General features: G+C 37.4%; 2 protein-coding genes across 3 annotated transcripts in view; one reads left to right on the forward strand and one right to left on the reverse strand.

Moving 5' to 3' along the window:
- LOC117986911 (NADH dehydrogenase [ubiquinone] 1 beta subcomplex subunit 2, mitochondrial-like) overlaps positions 1-27,825 on the reverse strand; it is a 132,694-nt gene that overhangs the window by 12,484 nt on the left and 92,385 nt on the right. The window lies entirely within an intron of this gene.
- LOC117987222 (RYamide receptor-like) lies at positions 296-27,547 on the forward strand. 2 transcript variants are annotated; one of them, XR_011237395.1, is made up of 8 exons: positions 296-510; positions 12,001-12,712; positions 13,269-13,467; positions 19,175-19,243; positions 20,797-20,955; positions 21,759-21,843; positions 23,883-25,644; positions 26,160-27,547. XR_011237395.1 is itself a non-coding variant. In XM_034974179.2 (7 exons), the coding sequence occupies exons 2-7, from the start codon at positions 12,069-12,071 to the stop codon at positions 24,101-24,103; spliced, it is 1,377 nt and encodes a 458-aa protein (XP_034830070.1). In that variant the 5' UTR covers positions 296-510; positions 12,001-12,068; the 3' UTR covers positions 24,104-27,547. The 2 variants fall into 2 exon arrangements, 1 of the variants encoding a protein (XP_034830070.1); XM_034974179.2 differs by having other exon boundaries at positions 23,883-27,547.

Raw genomic sequence — 27,825 nt, forward strand, 5'->3', positions numbered from 1 at the left:
AATTTGACAACTCCAAACAATATTCGCGAACAGTTTTCGTTAACTTCGTCAAATTACACTCAAGACGTAACTTTTGCGAATATCCGTCACGTAGTATGAAGATGGTAAATCATGTTTTCCGCCCATTTCCCGTCCATATTACACGACATATTTATAACTGGAAAAGTTATGCTAGAGCCTCTGTAACTGTAAATGAAAAGCTTAGCGCACCGCGTCTTGGGAGCCGCGGCGCGAAAATGTGAGTCTATTCTCGACCGCGCGCTGTTCGCACGCCTTACCCGTTATCTGTATTTTCTTAAAACTCCCGAAGTTCCAAATTATGGCCAAACACTTATTTGCTACAGCTATGTGAAATCTTTGTGTAGAGACTAAAAAAAATTACTTCTTTGGTAAACTTTGCGAAAAGTTTTTAGTATAGGTGCCTAGTTACATACATATAAGTTTTAATATATCTAATAGTCATGTGCTGAAACTCTTCCGCGGAATATTTAATCGAAGACATAATATAAGGTATGTAATCAAGGAAAACTATTACTAAGTATTTTATTAGGTACTTCCTACTTCAATGGGTTCATGTGCATATTACCTACCTACTCAGTTTTTTTTGTTGTTAACAGTATTTTTTTGTAAGTTTACAATGTTTTAGGGTTAGCTAATATTTCATGACGATTCAGTTTGTATAAGGATGTGTTTCATTGAATTGAGCTAATTTAATGTTCCCTATAGGTACCTACATTTATAAAACTAGAAAAATTTGAGAAGTTGGGTTACTATTAAAAAAAACCGGCCAAGTGCGAGTCAGACTCGCGCACTGAGGGTTCCGTACTGCAGTCGTATTTTTTCGACTTTTTGCACGATAAATCAAAAACTATTATGCATAAAAATAAATAAAAATCTGTTTTAGAATGCACAAGTGAAGCCCCTTCATATGATACCCCACTTGATATAGTTATTTTACTTCGAAAGTTGAAAGTACCAATATTTGTTCATGACCACAATTTAATTTTTTTTGTGAATGTCTGCTATAAGACCTACCAACCTGCCAAATTTCATGATTCTAAGTCAACGGAAATTAATGAACCCTGTAGGTTTCTTGACCTCTCCAGATATTTTTAGTGAGTTAGAGCCACTTGTAGTGTAAAATTAAAGAAACATGGATGTTTCAAGTCTAAGAAGATATAAGAAAATTGTTTTGTGTAAAATGTCATTAATCTTAAGAAAAGGTAGGGTGAGGTCTGGTCCGATGTTTATGAACCAGCTGTAAGCTAATCAAAACCAGAGATTGCCTATGAAATATTAAAATTGATTTAGATCACCTAAATCGAGTATAATAATTTTATGATGCGTATATAATATTTTGAAGTGTTCGTCTTGATTTATATGCCACATAAAAGTTTATTGTGCCGTCCGAATACCTATATCTCAATTTTGCCTATCATAATATTTTCTGATCGTATTTTAGTACAAAAAAATTGAGTTGCCTTAGTATTCCTAGCTACTGCTTAATATCAAGGCAAAAACAAAGAGAACGCGCGATTAAAACGTATCCAACGCGACTTCTAGAAGTCTGAAGAAGGCGTCGATACTGAATAGCGCTTGCTAGTGCTGTTGTAATCGAGCGCTTTTTACGTCACGCGCTACAGTTTGACCTCATGTGGTTTGTTGACTTCAGTTTCTTGAACAAATAATGACATGGACCTCCACGCGTATACGCGCAGTAATAACTAATGACGTTCAGCGACGACAGACAACGATGGGCGTTCAGTTGCAGTCACATGCCGCGCTGCACATTGCTTATGTTTCTTCTTCTTAGGAGCTACAGTCTTGGCAGACTGGACTCCACTCCTCAGTCCTCCTTGAGGGTAGCCTTTCTTGCGCTCTCATGTAATGGGACTTCCATTGTGATCTTTATTTGATCCGTCCGTGTGTTTAAAGCTTTATCAATCAACCTGGTGTCCGGAGAACACTGAAAACACCAATTTAACGTCCTTGTGTGTCTGTACGTGTATATGTGTGTGTATTTGATACGTGATATTAAAATTAATACTTACGTGAATAATAAGTACCTAAAGCTGTCCCTAACTCGTTATAACAAAGTTTTAATATCGAACCATTATAATGCGGGCGTTTCCATATCGCTAAAAATGATTTTCAATTTCATATAACGAAATAAAAACTCCCTTAATGGCCCCAAAATTATTTCTGAATAAGTGATATGTTGGAAAATGGATATGGAATAGGTCTTTACTTTTAAAATAAAAGCGGTGATAGCCTATCGATCCCGGGCGGGCCCGCACTTCTTTCTTCTTTTCTTTTCTAAACTTTCAGAGTTATATTATGTGCGTTTTAAGGAATTAAATATTACATTTTTTAAATTCAGTTAGGTACAAGTTAGCCCTTGACTACAATCTCACATGGTGGTGAGTGATGATGCAGTCTAAGACGAAGCGACTAACCAGGTATGGCAGTTTTTATTAAACCCATACCATTTTTAGGGTTCCGTACCTCAAAAGGAAAAACGGAATCCTTATAGGATCACTTAGTTGTCTGTCTCTCTGTCTATCTGTCCGTCTGTCCGTCTGTCTGTCGAGAAACCTACAGGGTAGGTACTTCCCGTTGACCTAGAATCATGAAATTTGGCAGGAAGGTGGGTCTTATAGCTGGCATTAGGGGAAAAATCTGAAAACCGTGAATTTGTGGTTACATCACACAAAAATAATTTAATTTGTGGTCATAAACTAATAATTAGTATTTTCAATTTTCGAAGTAAAATAACTAGGTATATCAAGTGGGGTATCATATGAAAGGTCTTCACCTGTGTATTCTAGAACTGATTTTTATTTATTTTTATGCATCATAGTTTTTGAGTTATCATGCAAAATGTCGAAAAAATACGACTGAATTACGGAACCTTCGTTGCGCGAGCCTGACTCGCACTTGGCCGGTTTTTGGGTAATACAAAGGCATCGTTCCGGGACGCTAAATCGCTTGGCGACAGCTTTGCCGATAGGAAATTTAGAAATAATAAATTTCCGAATTTTCCCAGCCGGGAATCGAACCCAGGACCTCCCACTGATAAGATCACAGCAGAATGTCACGACAACATAGTGTCAACACGAAGACGATTTGACACAAAGTGACAATTTTAACTCCCTGTAGATAACTATACCTTCCTTATATATCTACTGGTGTGTACGCGGCAGGTCGAGATGGCAATCGGGGCATGAAACGGGGGGACACCCCGCACACCCGCACGTCACCCGTGCTATCCCGCACCGGTCTAGCGCGGAGGCTGTGCGGGTGTCCCCACCCCGATTGCCATAGACCTGTTGCGAACTATACATGCGGTGGAGGTCTTCGAATAGGCACAAAAAATAACTGTCACTTGGAGCACATTTCTTCCCTCGTACGTGTAGGTATACATCGATGCGATTATATTATATCCATTTCAGTGGGCTATTCCATATCCTCGTGGTTCAAATTATCAAATTATAAACAAGGAATCTACTTAGTTACTTCTTAGGTACTTAGTTATGAAATTGTAGAGATCATCTTACGAGCAAAGGTTACCCAAAAATACCTTAATATTTATTTATAATTTTCTGCTACAACAATAATAATTGTCTCAGCAAATTACGCGGTACAAAGAATAACGAGTTGTGACGGGCGAGTAACGTATATCCCTTATCGTTTTAGATTATTATTTTATGCGAAGATCCACGTCGTTAGAAATTCCTTTGTCTGAAAGCTCTTAGCTCCCCTTGATGTGGTTTGTTCTCGTGGCAATGTAATTGTAGATGATTGACTGTTCCCGGGCCCCAAACCTCCGTGAAATAATCTGCAAAATGTCAAAAACCTCTCTGTTAAAACAAATTATGACAATAACGTAGGACGTATCCACTGCACACACACACACACGCACGCACGCACGCACACGCGCACTTACACGACCACGCACACGCACACACACACACACACACACACACACACACACACACACACACACACACACAACACACACACACACATCCCGTTGTCTGATGCAAGCTAGGTCAAAATCGGTTAAACGTCTAATTGGTGAAAAAATAACAGACAGACAGACAAATTTCGTACTTAGTAAATTAATACTATAGCTGTACCCATATTTTTAATAAAAATATCTTTCTTTATCTTCTCCATAATGTAAAGAATACAGCTGAGCTAAGCACAATTAATGTGCTAGTATACCTACGCCGCTTACATTATATAGACAATTATAAAGCCTACGCCGTCAGTAGGCTTAAAGAAAACAGATTGGCATTTGGCAGTTCTTTCATTGTTTCCCACGAATAATCTTGATTAATCCCTTGTAAATGGAAGTTTTTTTCGACAGAATTAATTCCCGCTGTCAAGTCAAAGTGTTTTATTAAACTCTACCAAGCTACGTACCTATGCGTGCGACGTACATACCTATAGTACGTGACAGGTCGAGATGGCAATCGGCTGAGGATGCCCCGCACACCCGCACAGCGCTCGCACTAGCGCGGTGCGAGATAGCTCGGATAACGTGCGAGCACATGCAGTATAAAATCATTGATAAAAATTGTAATTTGGTGGGTACTTAATTGTTTTTTAATTATGTTAATAGTACCTATTCATGTGCCCAGAAGTAAAATCTACAATAGCTTTAAAATCCTATTTAAATACGAGATTTACCACCTGGAAGCTGTAAAAGATTCTTGAATGCCGAAAGAGTATTCATTAATTACTGGAGTGTGGCCGTAAAAAATTTACTGCGCCCTGTTACACTGTTCGTAGAAGCCAATAAAACGGATCATGCTGTTGGAAACACGATTATCGGTACTTTAGCGGAACCCAAGGCATGTATTTTTAATGGAATAGTTTATGAAATACCTTCTAAATGATCAAGACAGAAAAAGTTCTTGAATGAAATATAGTGACAGCTTTTATGAATAAGAATAGTTTACCTACTGTTAAGTTTACTGGTTACTTTACTGAATATGACTAATTTCGTTAGCAGCGTGACATATGTACGACATACGACATATGTGTATGTAGTATGACATACGTGATGAATATAATTTGATACTTTAGAATTACGTGCTTATTTTTATTTCTTTACTATCAAATTAGGTTATTCCGGGTCTGTAATATTGATATTTTTTAAATTTGCCGCGCTTTTCCAGTCTCATCTTTCGTTAGCCAGACTAGCATCACATCACAATAAGTAATTTTATAAAGGCGAAAGTATGCGTGTATGTGTGTATGTTTGTTACTCCTTCACGAACTCCACTAACTAGGTACTGGATGGAGTTAGCGGATTAGCACATAGGCTACTTTTAATGCCGGTAAATAAAAGAGTTCCCACGGGATTTTTAAAAATCTACGCGAACGAAGTCGCGGACATCAGCTAATTAATAATAGATGTCATGGATATGTTCGTTTTTCATTTAAATGTTGTAAAATAATTACTGTAAAAGGAGACACTGCTCCAGTCTCAGCCTAAAAAGGCAGTTATTTTAAGTTTACTTTACTACTGCAACTGATGTTAAGGATATCTCATAATTTCCATTGTAAAGATCTTAACTAAGCAATGTAATTATCTCTGTTATCTGTGTAATGTGTTGCAGTCTGCAGATAGATACTTATGATATAGACAATGGATTATTTATCATTTATCCCTTTTATCATTATTTGTCCAGTCCAAATGAATTACTGTATACTAAGACTTAATTGCGTTGACTTATATCATATGTGTTTCATCTATTTTTTGGGTTTATAAGCCGCTATCATATATCTTTAATTTAAACAAAAGCCGACACTTCAGTTAGCAAATCTACTGTTGTAGATGTCAAACAAGTTTCTTTATTAGATCGCTATTTCATAAATCATAACCTGAACTCTTGTTATATGGACTGAATTGCGCGAGGGTCCCCCGATAGCTGCTCTCTTTTCTTCTTATATTCCTGTTTTTACAAATTATTTCTCTCTGTCCTTGTCGCTCTTGTCTTTCTCCTCTTTCTGGAGCAAACTTACACTTAAAAGCAGATCTCCGCGTGCTTCGCGGTCTGGATCCTATCACCAACAAAGTGCCACGATCACGGTTCTGAGCCGTTCTGCCACTTATCCTCTTATCTTAATGTTACGTGAGCTCCCGCAGCCCGCCGAAGCTTTCCCACGGCGACGAGATCCTGGTAGTACCTAAACTAAAGTCTAGACCTTCGTCCTCACAAACATATCCCGCACGATGTTGCCGCATAGACCTCAGTAAGACAATTCTACCATCTACTATGGTCCGACGCCCATGTCACTTTACTTAAAGTGAAAGGATAGGGAAAGGTTATTAGGGCCGACCAGGGGATTTGATCAGTGACAGAGTAAATATTAGTCTCCTATACCTAATTTCGTAAATTATAATTTTATCACGTCTTATGAAAAAAATGAAAACCAATGAAGTCTTAAATTATCTCAAGGTACCTATGGTATCTACTCTAAAATAATAATAAATGAACTCACTGGCTAAATGACCTGAAATTGCTGAAACTGCAGTTAATTATAAAATCTTAGCAGTACCTTTGTACTTTAGCAATTATAAGGGTAGGGTTAATTTATCGATTTTCATTCCCGGTGGAATAGCGATGGGGTAGAAATTTTGCATAAAGGGTATGTGGTACCAACAAATTTCTCAAAGGAATTGTAATATATGTACCACGATTTTGTTTAAAGGAAACACGGCCGCAATACAACGCAATAATTTTTGACGACCTCAAGCACTGTGGTCTTATTAGTGGGAGGTTTCGGGTTCGATTCCTGGCAGGGGTTTGAAATTTCATACGTTCTAAATTTCTGGTCTGGTCTGGTGGGAGGCTTCGCGCGTGGTAGCTACCACCCTATCGGCAAAGCCGTACCAACAAGCGATTATGCGTTCCGGTACGATGCCATGTAGAAACCAAGGTTTAATACAAACTGCCATAACTCTTCCATCTTAGACTGCATCATTATTTACCACCAGGTGAGATTGCAGTCAAGGGCTAACTTGTATCTGAAAAAATAAATAAGATACCCGCAAAACCCGCAGAAGGTGCATCAGTTAAGAAAAAGCTGAAAATGCGCGTGATGTCAGCAACATCAGGCTCGCTGTGAAAATACATGAGCAGAGGTCGCGTCAGTTACTAAAACAAAATCTCATTTTGCTAAAATTAAAATAAAAGAATTGATAATAATTGAGTAGGTACCTATATAATAATATTCATTTCTTAAATGTATGCATAATATAAGTAACTTAATTTATATACATTTAAATAATAAATATAATTGATATTATTTATTTCAGTTTGATTCTTTTCTTCAAGAGAGAGTCAAACATAAATGAGGATCAAACAAAACTTTCTACGCTCTTAGTGATTGGTAGAGAGCTATTATTTTCGGTAACAAATAGGTACATTTACCTCAGGGTAGGTATAATTTATGTTTCAGAAATTTACATTTCAAACATTAGGTACTGCCGGATCAGATGGCGTATAATGATTCAAAAGAACTTGTAAGTATGATGGGTCAGGTACCCATCATACTTACAAGTTCTTTATATTAGTAGGTAGTAGCTATATTAGTAGGTAGTAGCTATACAATAGGTACAATTAAATTGTTTTTATGACTTTATTGCTTGACATTCAAGTTATATTTTTACATATAAGTAGATTTTATTGGGATAGGTACGAGTACCTATTGGCTGAAAGCTGTGATGAAAGTTGAAACCTGTCGGCAGCCAACTTGTTGCGTCAATTCACATTCCTTATACATCAATGCGTCACACCACCAATATTATACTATGTCAATTAGATGTATAGCAGTAGGTAGGTACTATTATATTTTCTGTGGTGAAAGTAAATTCTTAGCTTGAGACAGTGTCGAAAGCCCACATAAATTAATCGCACATTAGAAGACAAGCAACATAGCGGGCATCAAGCGATGATTTTATTTAATCATTCATGAACCCCTAAGGCAGCTCTCAACGCAAAAGCGGCTTATAAACCCAAAAAGTTGCTTTGAAAATAGACTTTGCTTTTTGTTTTAATTTAATTATTAAAACCAAACAAAACAAAAAGCAAATAAGTATAAGAAATATAAAAGAAAAGTGGGTTTCTGATATTTTTGCATTACCAATTATAATTTAAATGTTAGGTAGTTTATCTACGAGATAATTAATATTAGGTACCAAAGTCACGGAATCCATTCCTACTTCAATATTTATATTAAGTATATGGAGAAATCTCAGGCATGCAGGCTTCCTCACTATGTTTTGCTTCATCATAAAGGCGAGTGATATTTAATTGCTTAAAATGCACATAAGTACCTACTCGTAGCTCCGGAAAGTTTAAAGTGCGTGCCTGGGATCACACCCCAGACACCCCCGAATAGGAAGCCGCGACAACCATTTCCTTGAACTTGAAATATCATAAAATGGTAGTGTGAACTGTGAATGGGTGCGTTATCAAATAATTTTATGCCCGGTGCCATTTTTGCCGCTATGGTGATAGTATGCTTGTATACCTATCTGTAGCACGTATGAAAGAACCTTAATGCCACTAGTGGTATAGTCCCTACAAAATGACTCCTCACGCGCCATATTAATTCATTCATTTAATTTTATGGTTAACTGTCATGTCAAAAGTACGGTTCACCTTTAAAATCTATATATATAAAAGAAAAAGGTGACTGACTGACAGACAGATCTATCAACGCACAGCTTAAACTACTGAATGGATCAGGCTGGGCATGCAGATAGTTATTATGACGTAGACATCCGCTAAGAAAAGATTTTTGAAAAGTCCACCCCTAAGAGGGTGAAATAGAAGTTTGATATTTTTGAAAAATCGTACTTACTTTTGACATGAAATATGACCAAAAAATTAAAATGGCGCCTGAGGAGTTAAATTTTACGTTGATATAACGCGTAAAATTTAACTCCTCAGGCTACTCAATTCACAGCTCATATTATTTAAAAGTTTTGAGACCGAAATTTAAATGTAAAGTAGGTAAACTCCATATTAGAATAAGTAGGTAGGTATAATATGTTATTTAGCATTATACTCGAAGGGCCAAGTGATTGATGAACTTCGAAAGGGTGACCTAATAAGTTTCAGAGTGAAAATCCATTATGTGAGATTGTAGGGGCTGTATTACAGTCGATAAAAATTGGCCTCATTTTGAACTTCCATGTGTTTGATACATTTTTCTCTGTCATTGTATTATGCTTCAATAGCTTAAGGTTTATTTAATACATTATGGGGCGCACTGAAATCTGAAAGTTCATATAAAAATCCCACACGTACCTAGTTAAAATGTTGTCATGCGTGTCTACTCCTAAGTATGTACATAAGTATAACAAGTTTACATTAGCACACGCTCGCCCACACCGGATTAGCGTGGGCGCTGTGCGGGTGTGCGGGACGTTCCCTCCCCGATTGCCATCTCGACCTGTCGCGGACTATACATGTTTTTCATACATCCATGCCTACATAATAGTAGGTATATCCATTAAAAATTATGGGGCGCACTGAAATCTGAAAGTTCATATAAAAATCCCACACGTACCTAGTTAAAATGTTGTCATGCGTGTCTACTCCTAAGTATGTACATAAGTATAACAAGTTTACATTAGCACACGCTCGCCCACACCGGATTAGCGTGGGCGCTGTGCGGGTGTGCGGGACGTTCCCTCCCCGATTGCCATCTCGACCTGTCGCGGACTATACATGTTTTTCATACATCCATGCCTACATAATAGTAGGTATATCCATTAAAAACAAGTAAGAAGTAGGTAAGTATTTCTTAATCTATGTACGTTTTATTTCTCCTGATAATCGTTATGGACCAAGGTTACTCCTTGTTATGCTAGTAGATAGATACCTACATATTTTATTAAAAAGTAGTTATTTACTTCGTACATAAATAATGAATTTGTCTTAATGCTATCTCATTCATCACCCAAACCCCGATCCACAGCATTAGTCTAGTCTATTTCCGTGAAAGCAATTTCTGTTCAAGGAATCACAAATTCACAACATTTCTTTCTTGTTTACTCACCTAAATCGAAACCACTTTATGGAATGAGAGACATTTTGAGTTTGCCATTTATTTTGAGTATCTGCGTATGTTCATGGAGGTATATTTATCTAGTACTAGCTCATGCCTGCGACTTCGTCTGCATGGACAACTCAAATCCAACCCCTATTTTACCCCTTTGAGGTTGAATTTTCAAAAATCCTTTCTTAGCAGATGTCTGAGTCGTAATAGCTGTCTGCTTTCTGCATGCCAAATTTCAGCCCGATCCGTCCAGTAGGTAGTTTGAGCTGTGCGTTGATAGATCAGTCAGTCAGTCAGTCAGTCACTTTTTCCGTTTGTATATCTACTATGCGTTTCAGAATATAATTATGTTATGCAACCGAAAATCTGTGAAGCCGAGATGGGTCATTAGTTAAAAGTAAATATTGCAAATATAGATATTGAAAATAAGTATAAATAGGTATTATACGAAAGCGCCGGCTTCACACGGGTGTAATTTACCTAAGTACATGACAGGTTGATATGGCAATCGGGGAGGGAACGCCCCGCACACCCGCACAACCCCCGTGCTAACCCGGCGCGGGCGAGTAACCAATCGACTACCATTGAAGAAAATGGGAAAGAAGTATATTGAGATTTTCATACAAAAATACCGACTTTTTCAGCGGATTTTCCAAAAAAATATTATCTCTTATACAAATCTTACGAACACAACAAAAAAAAACTAAATCGGTCGAGTCGTTCTCAAATCTCAAGTGATGGATCTTTCTTTCATACATGCGGCAATTGATTTTTGTAATAAAATAATCTATATTATTTGTTTTATTTTGATTACAACTAGGTTTGATAGGTGACTTTTGATCCCGAAAAATCCGAGTTTCCATGGGGTTTAAAAAAACTGAAATCTTCGCGGACGAATACGCGGGCATCATCTAGTACATAATAAAAATAAAAAACATACCTGAGCGTTAATACCAATCTTTCTTCCACGTAGTTAATGGGTTTTTTAAAGTTGGTCACTTTATGATTACATGTGATGGGCATCGCGCGATCTATTACGAAACCCCTTGGATCATTTTCATCACACGATGAGAACGCATCGTGCCATCGTATGATCAGACCCCAAGTATAAAAATGCTTATACTCGTAGGTACGTGTAAAAGTATCTGTTATTGGTATTTTATACTCCATCGTAAATATACAGAATAATTTTATTGCTTTCCTACGTGTTTAATAATATGAAACTCATAATAAACATAGTCTAAGTTAGACTTTCAATTTTAACTTTAGATGACCGAAACGAGACAGGTTACGTTTCTCTTCCGAGTTTCGGTAGGCAAGGGCCCCAATTTGTCTGCTAACGTTGTCATAAACTTTTACCACCTTGTACGTGTAATCAATTTTAACAAAAACCTGGTATCACTGGTAAAATAAATCGTAATACAATATGGCACGTGTGTTTGCGAGTGCTATTCCTTGTCGCCATAAATTGGTTGGAATACGACTGTTTCGCTTCGCTTTGTTTACACCGGAGCTTTTGCATTGTTGGAAACCAATAACCTAAACCCTCAAGCCCTCAATGTATTACTCAAGCACATCGTCGTAAAGCATATTTTCTTAATTCATATTTGTGTGGGTCACAAACTCTAATCATAATTTTGAATATACATATTTATCATCATCATTTTCGTTAGACGTCCACTGCTGGGCATAGATCCCTTGCATAGGACATTCACAGTTTACACGTCACGCTATTGTGCCATCTGAATTCTGAATCCAACGGCTCCTTGGACTCGTTTTTTGTCTGTCCACTCTGGGGCTTCTTTCAACGCTGCACTTTCCGGTGCGAGGTCGCCTTTCTAGCACCTTGGGACCCCATTGGGAATACGTTCATATCTGTATTAATTTACAAAAATATTTTTCCTATTGTTACAGTATGTTAGGTATTACATGCGAGTGGCAGAAGAAAAGAACAGAACATCTTCAACAGAAAAATGTAACGCATGATGTTTGATTCCTATGAAAAGTTTGAAAATTATGAATCGAGTATACACTACAACTTCACCGCTAATTATACCTTAAGCACTGCAGACTACGGTGACAAAAGTGACTTCGGTAATACAACATGGGAAGACGACGAGATTTGCGCGCCGGCACCACCCGGCAGTTTACTATCAACTACGACATTTCAATTTTTCGTATTGTTCATGTATTGCACTGTATTCATAGTGGCTCTAGTTGGAAATGGATTAGTTTGTTTCGTCGTGCAAACTTCCCCGCGAATGAAAACAGTGACAAACTATTTTATAATGAATCTAGCTATTGGTGATATTCTGATGACTATATTCTGTGTACCATTTTCATTTGTGTCAATGCTAGTTTTGAGGTACTGGCCGTTTGGTATTGTTATGTGTAAAATTGTAAACTACTCGCAAGCTGTCTCAGTGTTAGTGAGCGCGTACACTTTATTAGCTATTTCTATTGACCGATACATGGCTATCATGAGGCCGTTAAAACCTAGATTGGGTAAGACTGCGGCCAAAATGGTAGTGGCTGCAGTTTGGGGAGGGGCACTTTCTACAGCTGGCCCAATATTCATCGTGTCCCGGATCGAGAGACCTACCGAATGGCATCAATATTGCAAAGCGTAAGTACACTTAGACCCTTCAGCTGTAGACATTGACAGAGTGAACTAACTGTAGATTCATAATTCAACAGAATAAGGTATCCAACCAGTTCATTAATATTCCGCATACGTACTTCCGCGACGTCAGAACTATATAAGAGCCTAATTTATTACTTTGGAGATGAGCTGTAACATTGTAATCCTAGCTGAGAACCTGTTAGTAGGAATTAAATTATTATTAATAATTCTCATGTAATGAGTAAAGACTAATTTATCACCAGAAGATTAATGCATAATAGCTGTTTCTTGCTGCTTCGTCTACGTTTCGTGATTATGATTTAGATCGGCTTAGCGTGTTTTAATCCTACGAGTTCAGCAATTGTGACGTGAAAAGGTCAACACGTCCATATAATAGTGTTGGTAGAATAGCTATCTGTAACTTGCTATAAAATAAATTACCTAATAAACAAAGGTACTTTAACCCTGTTTAACCCTAAATGTTAAAGTATATATTTTTGTTTGTATCTCCATTTAATTTTAGTTAAGTAGTTTTATTTCTAAGAGTTTTTAATTACAGGGACATTTGCCTGGAACAGTGGGAACGGCCGGAGCAAAGTCACCAATACTCGTGTGCACTGATGGTACTACAGTTTGGCCTGCCACTGGCCGCGCTTGTGTGCACTTACGCGCGTATAGCACATGTAGTTTGGGGGGGACGTCCTCCTGGCGAGGCGCAGACTGTTCGAGACATGCGGATCCAGCATTCGAAACGAAAGGTTTGTAAAAAAGTCAGTGCTCACAACGGGGCTGCTGCGGTGCTAAGAGACGTCTTAATACCTACCTACCTATAAAATCCATACTAGTATTATAAATGCGAAAGTGTGTCTGTCTGTCTGTCTGTCCGTCTGTCTGCCTGTCTGTCTGATAGCCTTTCACGGCCCATTCGTTCAACCGATTTTGACGAAATTTGGTACAGCGATAGATTGCATCCCGGGGAAGGACATAGGCTTTTTATCCAGAAAAATCAAAGAGTTCCCACGGGATTTTTAAAAACCTAAATCCCCGCGGACGAAGTCACGGGCATCATCTAGTATGTACCGTATTAGGCTGCCTGTCCACTGGTGCGGAGCGGAGCGGAGATGTGTTAAGCAAACCAATCAGATTGTCGATAAATAACGTGATAATTTCATTCCGTCATGTGACAAAACTCTGATTGGTCAACAATACACATCTCCGCTCCGCTCCGCACCAGTGGACAGGCAGCCTTACGCACTGTAGAAGCAAGTGAATGGAAATACCTAACTTTCCGTAGGTACTCCTGTACCCGTAGTATAAGATTTTACGTCTCACCAAACATTACTAGAATTCGAGAGTCGAAACACTTCCGCGTTATAGTAAACTGGATCTTAACTGCCTTGTTTTAAAGCTCAACTTTGTCTACATAATTATCTACAGCCAGTGCTCCAAGCGGAAACGTTGCGAAATTAAAATCAGTGGCATTGAATTTTTGACTTCAATTCAAGGCTCTTTAGGTCCATACTTTGATGTTATTTTGTTTCGATTCTCGAATGAGACGTAAAATCTTATACTACGGGTACTGATGTGTCTGTGCAGTGTGCACCTATAACCGTCAGGTACCTATGAGGCAGCAGCATGCCGGGCTGTTAGTGCGCGCGCTTTCTGCTTGTTTCAGTTTTAAACCTTTACATTTCACTTGATAATGGATTACTATTACGTACGGATATTTAACGTGAACGTGTGCCAGAATAAGTCATTACCTATTAGAGTTTATAAATGCATGAATGCATTAGATTAATTTGAACGTAGCCCCAGAATTAAATACGCCCCAACTCGCACAGTCTTCTCCACCCTAATCCTAGTGCTTTTGCAAAAACGCAAAGGAAGTTGGTCTTCCTTGTTTTACTACACTCAATCTCATAGAATTCACTTCATTCAGGATCTCCATTGTAAACGTCTGTCGTAGCCCATTAAAAAATTACCACCCTTGGGCCTTCAGCTATCGAATGAGTCGGATATATTAGTAGGTACTTACTACTTTCATTTTACTAATATGACTCGGGATGAGTAGGTAGGTATATAGTACCTATAAGTAGTAACTATTATAAATGACTATGACTTAACTGATTCCCTCGTTACCAGAAGTTAACTAGTTAAATTAATATTTATTAATACCTCTACGAGTTTGTTTATTTATGTGTAGGTAAGTATATCTAATTATATTATTTTGTTAGCCGTACGGTTCTATGTACTACCTACCACGTAGCTGGTTTTGTGATGCTTAAGGGAATAGGTATGTACATTGTACAAACTTGAAACTGCACTTTATTCCAACACCGATCTTATCTAGTTCGGAGATAAAATCCCATAGGTAACATTGTATTATGTACTTAGCTACTAAAAATAACATAAAATACGTTGTCACTATACACAAGCTCAATATTATTAGCCTTTATAAATACTATCTGTCCCGGCTTTACTCACGTGTGTAGTCGACGTTAGCCCGACTAGTTTCGAACCCATACGGGGTCCTTTTTCATATAGTAGTAGATAGTGTTTATAATGGAAATCACTCACGGTAGTTTAAACGCTAAAATTATTAGCCTTAATTATAAAGTCAATAAGCCTTGCCCCTGAACCCTGATTTAGGATTTCGAGTAATATACATAAAAAGGAAAAGTTGACTGACTGACTGACTGATCTACTTATCAACGTATACAGCTCAAACTACTGGCTAGATCGGGCTGTACGACGTAGACATCCGGTAAGAAAGGATTTTTGAAAGATGAATCCTTAAGAGGGTAAAATAGGGGTTTGAAATTTGTGTAGTCCACACGGACAAAGTCACGCGCATAAACTAGTTGTGTGGATAAAAGTTCCGGTATACTTATACTGTACTTACAACGATTACATTTATAAAATGGTGTGATGTGAATTTCAAACGAAGAGATTCCAAAATAAACAAAATCGGTCAAACAGTTATTTGCTGTAGATCACTGTGATCTTTCGACCTGTCAGTTTGATTGATTCCTTACAGAGTTCTGAGTATTATATTAGAAATATACATAATATGAACAAAATGCAAATATTCCAGCAATATTTCGATTTATTGCGCAAATTCCAAAAAACAATATAGGTACCTAACTACGTAACTAAATGCGAAATCTTAAAATGGAGACTACTAATAAAGCTTCTATTTTCAAAAAAGCTTTGGGAATTGGGAGTGTAAAGAAAGCTTTGGGAGCATTTGGGTGTAAAGATTTTTGTTAGATGTTAGAAATAACTATCTGTGTCTTATATTTTGCTCATCGATGTATTTGCTACACAGGTTCGTATAGGAGATATGATTGAACAAGTGCTTAATATAATCTGAAAGTTTATTACATATGTCGCTTCATCATCATCATGATCAACCCATCGCCGCGCCGGCTCACTAAAGACAGAGCACGGGCTCCTCTCAGAGTGAGAAGGGTTTTGGCCATAGTCTACCACGCTAGCCATGTGTGGATTGGTAGACTTCACACACCTTTGAGAACATTATGGAGAACTCTCAGGGACGCAGGTTTCCTCAGGATGTTTTCCTTCACCGTTAATGCAAGTGATATTTAATTACTTAAAACTCACATAACTCCGAATAGTCAGAGGTAGAGGTTCCGCCTTCTAATCGGAGCCTGGGATCGAACCCCCGACTTCCGATTAGAAGACGGACGTCCTAACCGCTAGGCTATTATGTCGTTTATGTTCCCTAATTATGTGAATCTAGGCAGGCCGCGGTGGCTTCGTGAGTTATAATATTTTGAAATTTATTTACCCACTTTATGTGATTCGAAGTGACGAAATATCCTGAGATCGAAACGTGGTAAACTGAAAACTGGCTAGATCATAATCGTAAAAGACAAGGCTTTTCACCTGACCTGACCCGACAAACCTAATTTGCCGAACCAACTCAGCGGGAAGCGAAGTTCTCACAAGGACTTAAAAATAAAGCCATCAATCTAGAAACTGGTAGTTTTTGCCATAGCTGGTGGTCGGTGGATGGGCTCAATTAAATCCCGACCGGAAGAGTTTAGGTCTCATTGAGGAGCGAAAATTTCACTTATTACTTATAAGGCCATAACTTTGAAAATCAGTAGTTTTTGCCACTGAGACGGGTATCAATTGATTCCAAAAACCCTCGAATATAAACTTTCAAGAGATACATCAAATTACAGGTCAACCCACTTAAGTAGGTACTTATCTAAGTAAAACATTTAATTAAAAAAGTAGTAGGTAAGTGAGTTCTTTTAAGACTGTTTTTATTAATTACCGCTCTAGGTAATTAATTAGTAATCCAGCAGGTACCTAAGACGTCGACGACGCCGAGTTGGATTAAATTTTTCAACTACGGTAGAGAAAGAGGTTTAAAAATTAAATTTTTGATGAGATTTTTCCTAAAAACTTTTTATCTTTACACTTAAACGACAAGAAAAAAAATACCAAATTTTATCTTAGTTTAGAATATATATTAAGTAGGTAAGTATAAAGCTTCATTAAGTGTTTTCATAGTTTAAACTAAGTTCAAACGGTAAAACAAGCAACGTGTTTACTAACCATTTTTTTAACTTCTGTAAAACTAGATAGAGTAAGTTTCGGTTCTTTTAAAAATCCGTCCCGTGGGAGCTCATCGATTAATTATCCGGGGTAAAAAGTATAAAAGCAAGTAAATATAATCAAAATCGGTTAAACAGATAAGCTAGCAGACAGGCAGACACATTTTCGCATTTGTAAGCTTTCAATGAAATTCTAGTCAACTTTATCATAATTTCAGTTAATTCAAGTGTAGCAACGTTTGGTTTATAACCTATGATCAATAATCTATTGAACTTATGACAAAGCTTAGACTCAAGTATCAGAATTTCCTTGAAAGTTTTAAGGCCCACAGCTAGCAGTTTCAGCTTATTATGTAATTAGTTTTCAGACTTAGAGAATTTCTTGTTAGATAGGAAAGAAAATTTGGTTTTGTCTTTCTTTCTGAATTTCGATTGTGCTGATTAACTAACCTTGACCCCAGTTAGTGACTGGATGGGTGACCGAACTTCCTTAGTTTCTTCCGTACCTCATCATACAATACGTCGTAACTAAAAGCACGTCAAAATATAAAATCCGAACGAAATGCACTCTTTATCAACAAAACGTTTGGGTCCAAACAATATTTTGATATCTTAATAATAATATGTATAACTAGCTGACCCAGCAAACTTCGTGCCGCCAAAAACTTGTTTTGTTTTACTATTATATCTGATTATATACTATGCGCCTTCCTCGACTTCAGAAAATGTAAAGAAAATTTTCATATAAAAGTTAATTTCATTGACCTTCCGTTTTCAGAAATTTGGTCAGAGGCGGTATAAAATACAAGTTATACTCAATTAGTGACTAATTGATAAAGCAGACTTATTAAATATTTAAGTATGTTTCTTCATATTTTCATCAACAATCTTATTAATTAAAAACAGATCTCTAAATAATATGTAAGTAGATTTAAGTCAAGTAAAGTTCAAACAGTTTGTTTTTCTATTTTTGTGGTACTGCGGATTCTGGCCGACTGTATTTGCAGTTAGTTAGGGTACGTATTGTATACTTTATATTATGTATATTCTGTGGTTAGGGGCATAGATTTACCAAGGTACCTTTTAGAAGGTATAATTGGTAGTATGTGGTCAACTGAATTTTAGACCAGGTCCCCCAAACCGATTGAGCTAGGAACACATATTATGTAACAAGGTGGTCTCATGATGAAGCCGGGATGTGGTCATAGGAATTTCTCAACTTGTAAACATTATTTCGTCGTTTTTGGGCTCGCTGGATTTGTCTTGACAAGTAGGCTCTATAGAACGACATTATGTCCAGGATCTCATGAAGCCGGGAGGTCGTCATAGGGACTTTTCAATTACTCTTCATAGCTCCATCGTATTTGGGCTCGTTGGATTTGTCTTGACTCTTGACACGATATTCGTTTTAGTACGTGACTTGTTTTGAAAAAGGTTTTTTAATTGAGAATTTTATTTCTCTCAGGGCATAGCAGATGGTAAAATTTACATTATGGTTAAGTACTGATACATTTTTAACACCATAAAAAAGCATAGTGGTCTGCATAACCCAGTATTCCTTGCAGCAAAATTTTTACTTTGTGCCTTGGCGCAACCCCCGTCTTATAAGCAATTGGCTTTTAGTCAACACATTACATTAGGTACTCATTATTATGTGTCTATCGCAGATTACCTACTACATTCGAGATAGTTAAACCATGGAATACTATCGAACCGCAAGTCATCTACATCTACACCCTGATATAGATGTGATTGATATTCTTCAGCCACGTACATATACCTAATACGAAGTGCTTTGCTTCGTGGTCATTGCAAAATAAAAAGCTTTTATTTTGCATTGACGATGATGAACTTATTTAATCTGTATTGTTTTCAGATGATTAAGATGATGGTGACGGTGGTGGTCGTTTTTACTGTATGCTGGCTCCCACTCAATATATTTATCGCAAGTATCTATACCAACATAAATATAGCTTTATATTAACAACATTATTCTAAATATACAAAAGGAAAAGCTAACTGACGGAATGACTGAATGACTGACTAGCTGACCGATCTGTCAACGCACAGCTCAAACTACTGGACGGATCGAGCTGAAATTTAGCATGCAGATACTTAGATAGCTATTATGACGTATACATTCGCTAGGAAAGAAATTTTTTGAAGGCAGGGGTTTGAAATTGGTGTACCTAGTCCACGCGGAAGAAGTCGCGGGCATAAGCTAGTTTAATGCATGCTGATTGCTGAGTACATATATACCTAGTAGGTAGGTACCTGTTTGATTGGCGGATATTTTATATACTTACGTTATTATAAGTAAGGCATAAATTACAATTAGAAATAACAAATTTGTTTTTCATATTCTAAATAATTAATACTTATTCTATGTAGGTATAGTACGCGATAAGTTGAGAGCAATCGGGTAGGGAACGGCGAACGCCCAGCACACCCGCACAGCGAGCGCGGGTGACGTGCGGGTGTGCGGGGCGCCCCTCCCCGCCTCATACCCCGATTGCTATCTCGACCTGTCGCTGACTATACTCTCGTACGATTTTGATCGGATAGGCTTAGGATGAGCGAGGAGGGTTTGGGATTAATTGGGCATACACCGATCAAAGCTTATTAGAAGCACATGAGTGGTAGATGTAAGTGCCACTATCTGTGAGTGCCACTCACTCTTTAATTGGTGTGGTTCTTTTATTATTAATATGTACAGTGGTATTAAAATATGTATATCAGAGATGGGGCAGTTAGTAGTATACCAGTCCCTTTAACCTACTTACTTGGTAGGTACTTAATAAAATAAAAGGAAAATGAAAAATGTTAATTTAAGAAAAAATAACTACTTATAAATCAACGGTTCGGGGAATTTCTATATAATTGCCTTCGTTTGAGCCCTGTAGTGTGCTAATTACGTAGGGATCAAATTAATGAAACCAATAGTGACCATATTCGCTTTCTTTTTTAATAATCTCAAGGTTTATGTTTATAAAATACCACTAAAAAAACATTTATTTTAAAGGAGCAATTAAAAAATATAACCTAATCTAACTTGTAATGGGGTAGTATTCAAATGCTATCCAATTAGGGGTAGCATTTCAAATTGTTAATTAGTAAAATATAATTAGTAAATTGGGATCAACCACTTTGAAAGAAGCCAGTCGCAAGCCGGTCTGCGTTAGCAAAGCGTTTTAATAAGACTTGTCGTAGGTATTTCCCGGTAAATACTTGAAATACCTATGGTACGCGACAGGTCGAAATGGCAATAGGGTAGGGAATACCCTGCATTCGTTCCGCTCGTCCGCACAGCCCCCGCGCTAACCCGGTGCGGACGAGCGCAACGACGTGACGTGCGGGTGTGCGGGACGTCCCTCCCCGCCTCATACCTCGATTTACATCTCGACCTGTCGTGGACATATAGGTACTTATTTTGCATATAGCATTATAATATTATAATAATATAATAGCAATTTCATGTAATTTTTCTTTCATGGGTAGATTCTATGGACAATCCACGAACAAGACGAAGATTGGGCAACGTGGCCGGGCATGCCTTACGTTTGGTTCGTCAGCCACTGGCTGGCCATGTCACATTGCTGCTACAACCCATTTATATACTGCTATATGAACATAAGATATCGAAGAGGTTTTAAACAGGTGAGTATTTCCTCGAAGTTTTTTTACTGTAGATTGTTTGCTCGCAATAGCATGGATTTTATGTTTATTTTTACATTCCATAAAAGTCCTTTGTTTTCCTTCCATTATTTTATGTATGTGGGTTGAACCTATAAGTTTTTTAATCTTTTAACCTCACTGTCACAAGAAATATATTATTTACAAGGCCATCATTAGGGGTAGCCGCCTACATAGCAGTCTCTTATGATGTTGTAGCCCGATTGTAGAGTTACCTATAATATTATCATGAAGTGCCATATTTCGTGAAAACATATTCCACTGTAATGTCTTCATCATGATGAGCCTTAGTCCGATCAATATAAAACCATAAAAAAGCCAAGCAGTATAGCAGTATAGTACCCATATAAGACTCTTCATGATCTAGCACTTAATTTCTACGATTGGGCTACGACATACTTCTTACATTGATTTTAATGACGCCTACCACGACCTAGGCTGCATGCAGTATTGTGATTTTCAAAAGATTTGTAGAGCTCAAACATTTATTACTTATATGTTTACTCTATTTATTTACTTTTAGGGTTTTATTTTTCTGGCTGCTTGTCTCTACAGTTATGGCTCCATTTTATACTACTTACTTATAATACTTACAAATATCTACTAACTTTATGTTAATATAAGGTTAACTTCGTTATCTTCAACGTATTTTTATAATGTGTGAGTGAAGTTAGAGAGACATAGTAAATTGGCTGTGATTTAAAAAACTTTTATTTGGTAGGAGGTAAATATTTGTATGAAGTTATAGACAGCAAAATTATTTATAGGTATTGGGGAATGTGCTGCCCATTCGTGATCATCCATCGCAGTCTCATCGACGATCTAGTTTGTGTGATGGTGTTCCTATGTCAGGTCAGTGTTTTACAGTAAATAGCTGTTTAGGTTTGCCTTAGCAATCCAAGGTGAGATTCGCTCAACCAGTCTAGTCTAGACCAATATTCCTAATAACTATGTTGCATTAACGTTGATAATGCAAGATAGTTAGTAAAAGTTGATTATCTATTCTAAATATATAAAAGGGAAAGGTAGCTGACTAACGAATATCATCAGCTCAAACTACTGGACTGATCGGGCTGAAAGTTCGTATAATAAAAAAGTAACTTACCAAGCTAGCCTACTAGTTTGCTACCGAAGCCGCGCCTCGCCGCTCTTTGTGGAGTTGTTGTTGGTTCAAATTTCAAAATTCAATCTAATGATCTAATGTCTAATGACAACATCGCGAAATTCCGCGCGTCTTCGCTGCATAATATTATGTTAATTGTCAGGTACCTAACCTAGTTAAACTTACGAAAATATTTATATAGAGACTAGCTGCCCGTCCCAGGTTTGCTTTGGCGAAGTATCTGAAAATATTTTTTTAGTTGGGGTTACAGAGAAATCCTATGTGCAAAAGTGTCTAGTATAGAGAATATTATAGTAAACTTTTACAAGTGCTTTTGAACCGTCAAAATAATTTACTGGTTCGGAATGACGTTCCTACCCAAACAACCAGCAAGAAACTCGGTGGTTACGCTTTCAAATCTTTAATTTACAATAATATTATGCAATCCTGTACAAGCAATTTCAGCCCCACGCATTGCTGGAGCGAATCAAGCCCAGAGATAATTGTATCCCCTATATTATACAGATAATAGATTTCTCTTTACCGTTGAAACTTCAATTCAATTTTCGAAACAGCGCGCGAGTAAAGCTCACGGCAAGATTTACGAGCAATATTCTAAATAATAACGACGTATAAACGCCTTGTACAGATGTATCTACACACTCTATTAAAACTGATTACAGCTATAAATTTAAATAACGTTAGTTAGTATACTTTGAAAATATTCAGGTTTTGTTCTACAAGTAAATTCTGCTTGTAATTTCTGTGTAGGGATTGTATCTTAGTAAGGTGGTGATAGCCTAGTGGTTAAGACGTAGGCCTTCTTTTCGAGAGATCGGGGTTCGATTCCGGGCACGCACCTCTAACTTTTGACGGAGTCATGCATGACGGTGAGGTGATAATTTGATTTAACGGCAAAGAAAAACATCGTAAGGAACCCTACATGTCTGAGATGTGAGAGTTCTTTTTAATGTTCTCAAAGGTGTGTGAGGTCTGCCAATCTACACTGGGCTAGCGTAGTAGCTGTATACTAGGGCTTGAAGCCTTCTCATTCGAGAGCAGACCCGCCCTTAGATGTTGATATTGAAAATAAAGTAATATTTGAAAATAATCGAATGCACTGTACGGCACTTAGTACGTCAAAAGAAATAGGTACATTTAAGTAATTTCATGTTACTTAGTTAGCAAGTTGTTGGTTCACAAGTAAAACCCAGCAATAGATATTATTTATAAGTTAACGTCATGGTAACTCGTAAAAAACAACTAATTCAGTGCCATAAAACTGTTTTATGTTTGCTCAGTCGGCATGCGATTAACATTAAACAAAGAAATAATATTTTCATCTATGTCATCTGGTGATTAGGTAGGTAAAATAAAGCAAATTTTTGAACTTTAGATATCTAACGATTTCAATTAAAATATCTTCCCTTCTATTATAGGTACAGTTGCTAGTTACTTAGTTATAATGTACTCTATCCACGGAAAGAAATTAGTAAGTGTAGGGCTCTTTCTGTTACGTAGGTAATCCCATACAAATGACAAAGACAAAAACTTAGTGGACGTTAACAATTTTGAGTGGCCAACCAATCAAAAACATGTTTTCAAAAAACATTCGAAAACAAAGTTTCGTTTGGAATTGGTTGGTGACTAAAGATGGTTAATGTCCACGAGTTTTTCTCTTTGTCATTTGTATGGGATTACGTAACAGAGAAAGCCCTACTTATACTAACTTCTAGTCGTGGAGAGGTATAGTATAGATTAGGAAGTAATAACAGATTGTTAATCACAGAGCTGGTCGGCGCCAACGGAATCGTTCGGCGAGGTACCACCAGCAGCTGCAGCGGCAGCCGACTGCACCGAGCTGCGACGTGCTCGTCGACGACTTCGACACGTCGCGGATACGCTGCGTGCGCGTCGTCTGCTCGACTCGTGACCGCGACCGCGCCCGCGCCGCCACCGCTGCCAGTTGCGCCTGTGCGAGCAGTTTCTTTACGTTCACGGTTTCATTAGCTTTAATTTGTTTCGGACTCCTTTCATACATGTACTTTAGGCTTAGCCACTTAGCTATGGTGAGACCCATTGCAACTATAAACGCATTTGGTTTTGAACCACCTAATGTAACTGAAACAGTCTAGTTTTTAAATAAAACCGGCCAAGTGCGAGTCAGACTCGCGCACCGAGACTTCCGTACTCGGGTATTTCTTTCGTCATTTTGCACGATAAATCAAAAACAAAAATAAATAAATGCATAAAAAAAATCTGTTTTAGAATATACAGGTAAAGCAAGGTCATATTATGATACCCCACCTGGTACAGTTATCTTATTTTGAAAATATTAACTATTTGTTCATTAACACATTTTAATTTATTTTTGTGTGATGTAAACACAATTCCAGGGTTTTTGCATTTATTCCTTTACTTGTGCTATAAAACCTACCTAACTGCCAAATTTCATGATTCTTGGTCAACGGGAAGTACCCTACCCTATACAGTTTTCTTGACAGACACGACGGACAGACAGACAGAGAACGAAGTGATCCTATAAGGATTCCTTTTTCCTTTTGAGGTACGGAACCCTAAAAATGAAATGAAATGTACCTAGGTAGTTGTTTAAAATAAAATGTATTTAAGTATTTATGTTTTTGACAATCTATCTGGTCTCTTTCAATTTCGCAGTGGTAAGCGCTGTGTTTTTATAAGTAGGATGTTCCGGGTTCAATTCCTAGCAGGGGTAATTTAGGAATTTAAAATTTGCTCGGCTTCGGCCGTGGCTAGCTACCACCGTATCTCAAAGCCAGTCCGCCAACCGATCTAATCATCCGGTACGACGCGATGCCGCGTAGAAACCAATGTGCGAGCAAACACGGTCTACACTATTTTAAATACTGATAACTTAGACTTTTATATCTATTTGAAGATACGAACTTCCTTCCCGTGATTGATTATACCTACTCATAAATTATGAATCAATACTCCACGTTTTGATCGAGAATATTTCAATGATGCAAAAGAAATATTAGTGTTGGGCATCTTCCAGTTTTTACACTTCTATAAATACTTATGTATTTGCGTCCTTGCATAGTTCGTAATGCACAACACAAATAGATCATCTACAACATTACCTACATACAAAATCCATACTAATATTATAAAAACAATACGAAATTGTCTGTCTGCCTGTCTGTTCGCTAGCTTTCACGTTTAACCGTTTGTGCCGAAATTTGGTACAGAGATATAGCTTGCATCCCAGGAACGTTCGTAGACTACTTTTTGTCCCGGAAGGGAATCAAAGGGTTCCCACGGGATTTCAACCAAATCCATGTGGATGAAGCCGCAGGTATCATCTATTTTGAAATAGCTTCCGTCACAGGGACGGGCCTAGGCTAGGTACTATATTGTTCCTGGAAAATTCAAAATTGCCTATCGACACAATCGAAATCGCGGGCATCATCTAGTATCAAATATTTTTTGAAGTGTTTTTATTTTGATGCATAGAGTTTTCTTTTTACTAGAGGCAGTGATGCCAGCAAAACGGCGCAACCTGAATGGCGGTACGTACTATTTGTTTGCGACTAGTTATGCTTTGTCTTCTTCTCTAGCCGTTAGGTAGTGGTAATTTTACTGACAGAGTTCCATCAATTTTCTTTATGTCGTTAATCACAAATTCTCTTAATTTCAAACTCTTAATTTTATTAGAAATTCTTCTAAGTAAAACGTGTCTACTTACTTACTCCTAATTTGTATAAACGTGAGATTGCAGTCTTTTCTTAGTGATTGCATGTAACGTACGGTACCTAGAAACGTAAATATTGCGCAAAAATGAGGTAGTCCAAAAGGCAAGGCCAAAGATTAAGGTATGATAACGTCTACTTTCCATTCCTTTGTTGGATGTTTACAAGGCGTGTCCTGGATTGCTTGCTTCAAATAGGCCTTGTCATACATATTATTAAGACAGCAAAAAAGTTCGTGACGAGCATAGAATTCTAAACATTAATAGAAATGGTATACTTACTTACTTATCTATTGACTGTGTATCTCCGATTTTGAGCAACTCACTTTTTTTTAGATACAATATTCAGATACAAGTTAGCCCTTGGCTGCAATCTCGCCTGGTGGTAAGTGATGATGCAGTAAAAGATTGAAGCAGGCTAACCTGGAAAGGGCATGGCAGGTATTAAACGCATACCCCTTTGGTTTCTACACGGCAACGTACCGGAACTCATGTTGCACGTGTATACAACATCTGCGCGGTGCGGCTGCAATGGCAAGCTCCTTTTTACACTTCTATAAATAGATAAGTGTTCTGAACTAGATGATGCGTGCGACATACATCTGCGTCGATTTAGATTTTTTTAAATCCCGTGAAACTCCTTGATTTTTCGGTGTAAAAAGCAGTCTATGTTCGTCTCCAAGGCAAACCCCTGTACCAAGTAGATATGCCCGCCACTTTATCGACACGGATTTAGGTTTGGACGCGACCCAAAAGGAGTGTTATTTTTTCAGTATTCATGTATGTATAATATGTGAATTTCTTTGTTCCACCATAACTTCTAAATGTCTGAACAGATTTTGATGTATAATATCATTAGAATCCTTACTTTATATCGAGAGAAAATGGCTATAATTTTTTTTGGAAAAAATCAATATGGCGGCTGTATGACGCCATTTTCAAATGTGATTTTTTTTCTGCAGGACAGGTAATAATATGTTTAACTTCAGGGGATCAGAATTCTGAGGGAGTTGAATTACTTTTTACAATAATTTAATAGTTGCTAATGTTTAGATTTTATTTTTCTTTTAATTGTGATCTTTAATGAATAGGTAGCAGTTAAGAAGTTCTGGTGATCTGAATCTAGTCATAATATTTTAATTACCCACCTATGTGTAATGTACGGTCGGCCTCAGAATTCGAGTAGCAATTCCGCAATACCATTGCATCAAAAACCAGTCACGCTTATGATCTTTTTTTATAAACACGCCACACAAACACTCAGATGTGCGCACAACCGTGCCGTGCAGTGCAAGCGAATTCAATCATTAAGGTGCTTAACGAGTTTTGGCCTTTGACTGTACAATTGATAGGTGTATGGCTAAGATCCAGTTGCATGACAGGCGGTAAAAGTTACGTTACGCTTACCGTTAAACTTGATCCATTTATTCATGTTAATCAAAATGGGTTGTGTAAAACCCATTTTGATTAACTCAGTCAATCAGTCAGGGTTTGTCAATTTTAGAGCATTTTTTCCTTTAATCTTAATCTTGTGCAACCCACTTTTCTTTTTATTGGTGATCAGATATTAATGGTAACTGTAACGTAACTTCAACCACGTGTCATGCAACTGGACCCAGAAGTTGTAATGTGCAATGCATAGATTAATTATTGGTCTCGGTGCAATGTAAAATCTGAAATAATCTGTATAATATTTTGAAAAATAAATGTGTTGTGAAATGTTTACCTATATTGTTTGATTAACTTAGTGTGAAATTCCATTAACAATTTTTCTCCCTAACCGTATTTTATTGCCGATGATGACGTCGATGTCTATTATTTCTCTCACACAATATCATTCATTACAAAATAGTCCGTTCATATTAAAAAAAGATGCTAACAGTTTACAGTGCCCGGTCCGAGACTCTCTTTTAAAATTTTCACCAACGGTTATTATTTTATTAACTAGCAAACTTGGACAACAAACCAACAAACAATCAAACTTTCGCATTATAATATGGGT

This window comes from Maniola hyperantus, chromosome 12 (assembly GCF_902806685.2).
Source record: "Maniola hyperantus chromosome 12, iAphHyp1.2, whole genome shotgun sequence".
In the NCBI taxonomy this organism is placed as follows: domain Eukaryota; kingdom Metazoa; phylum Arthropoda; class Insecta; order Lepidoptera; family Nymphalidae; genus Maniola; species Maniola hyperantus.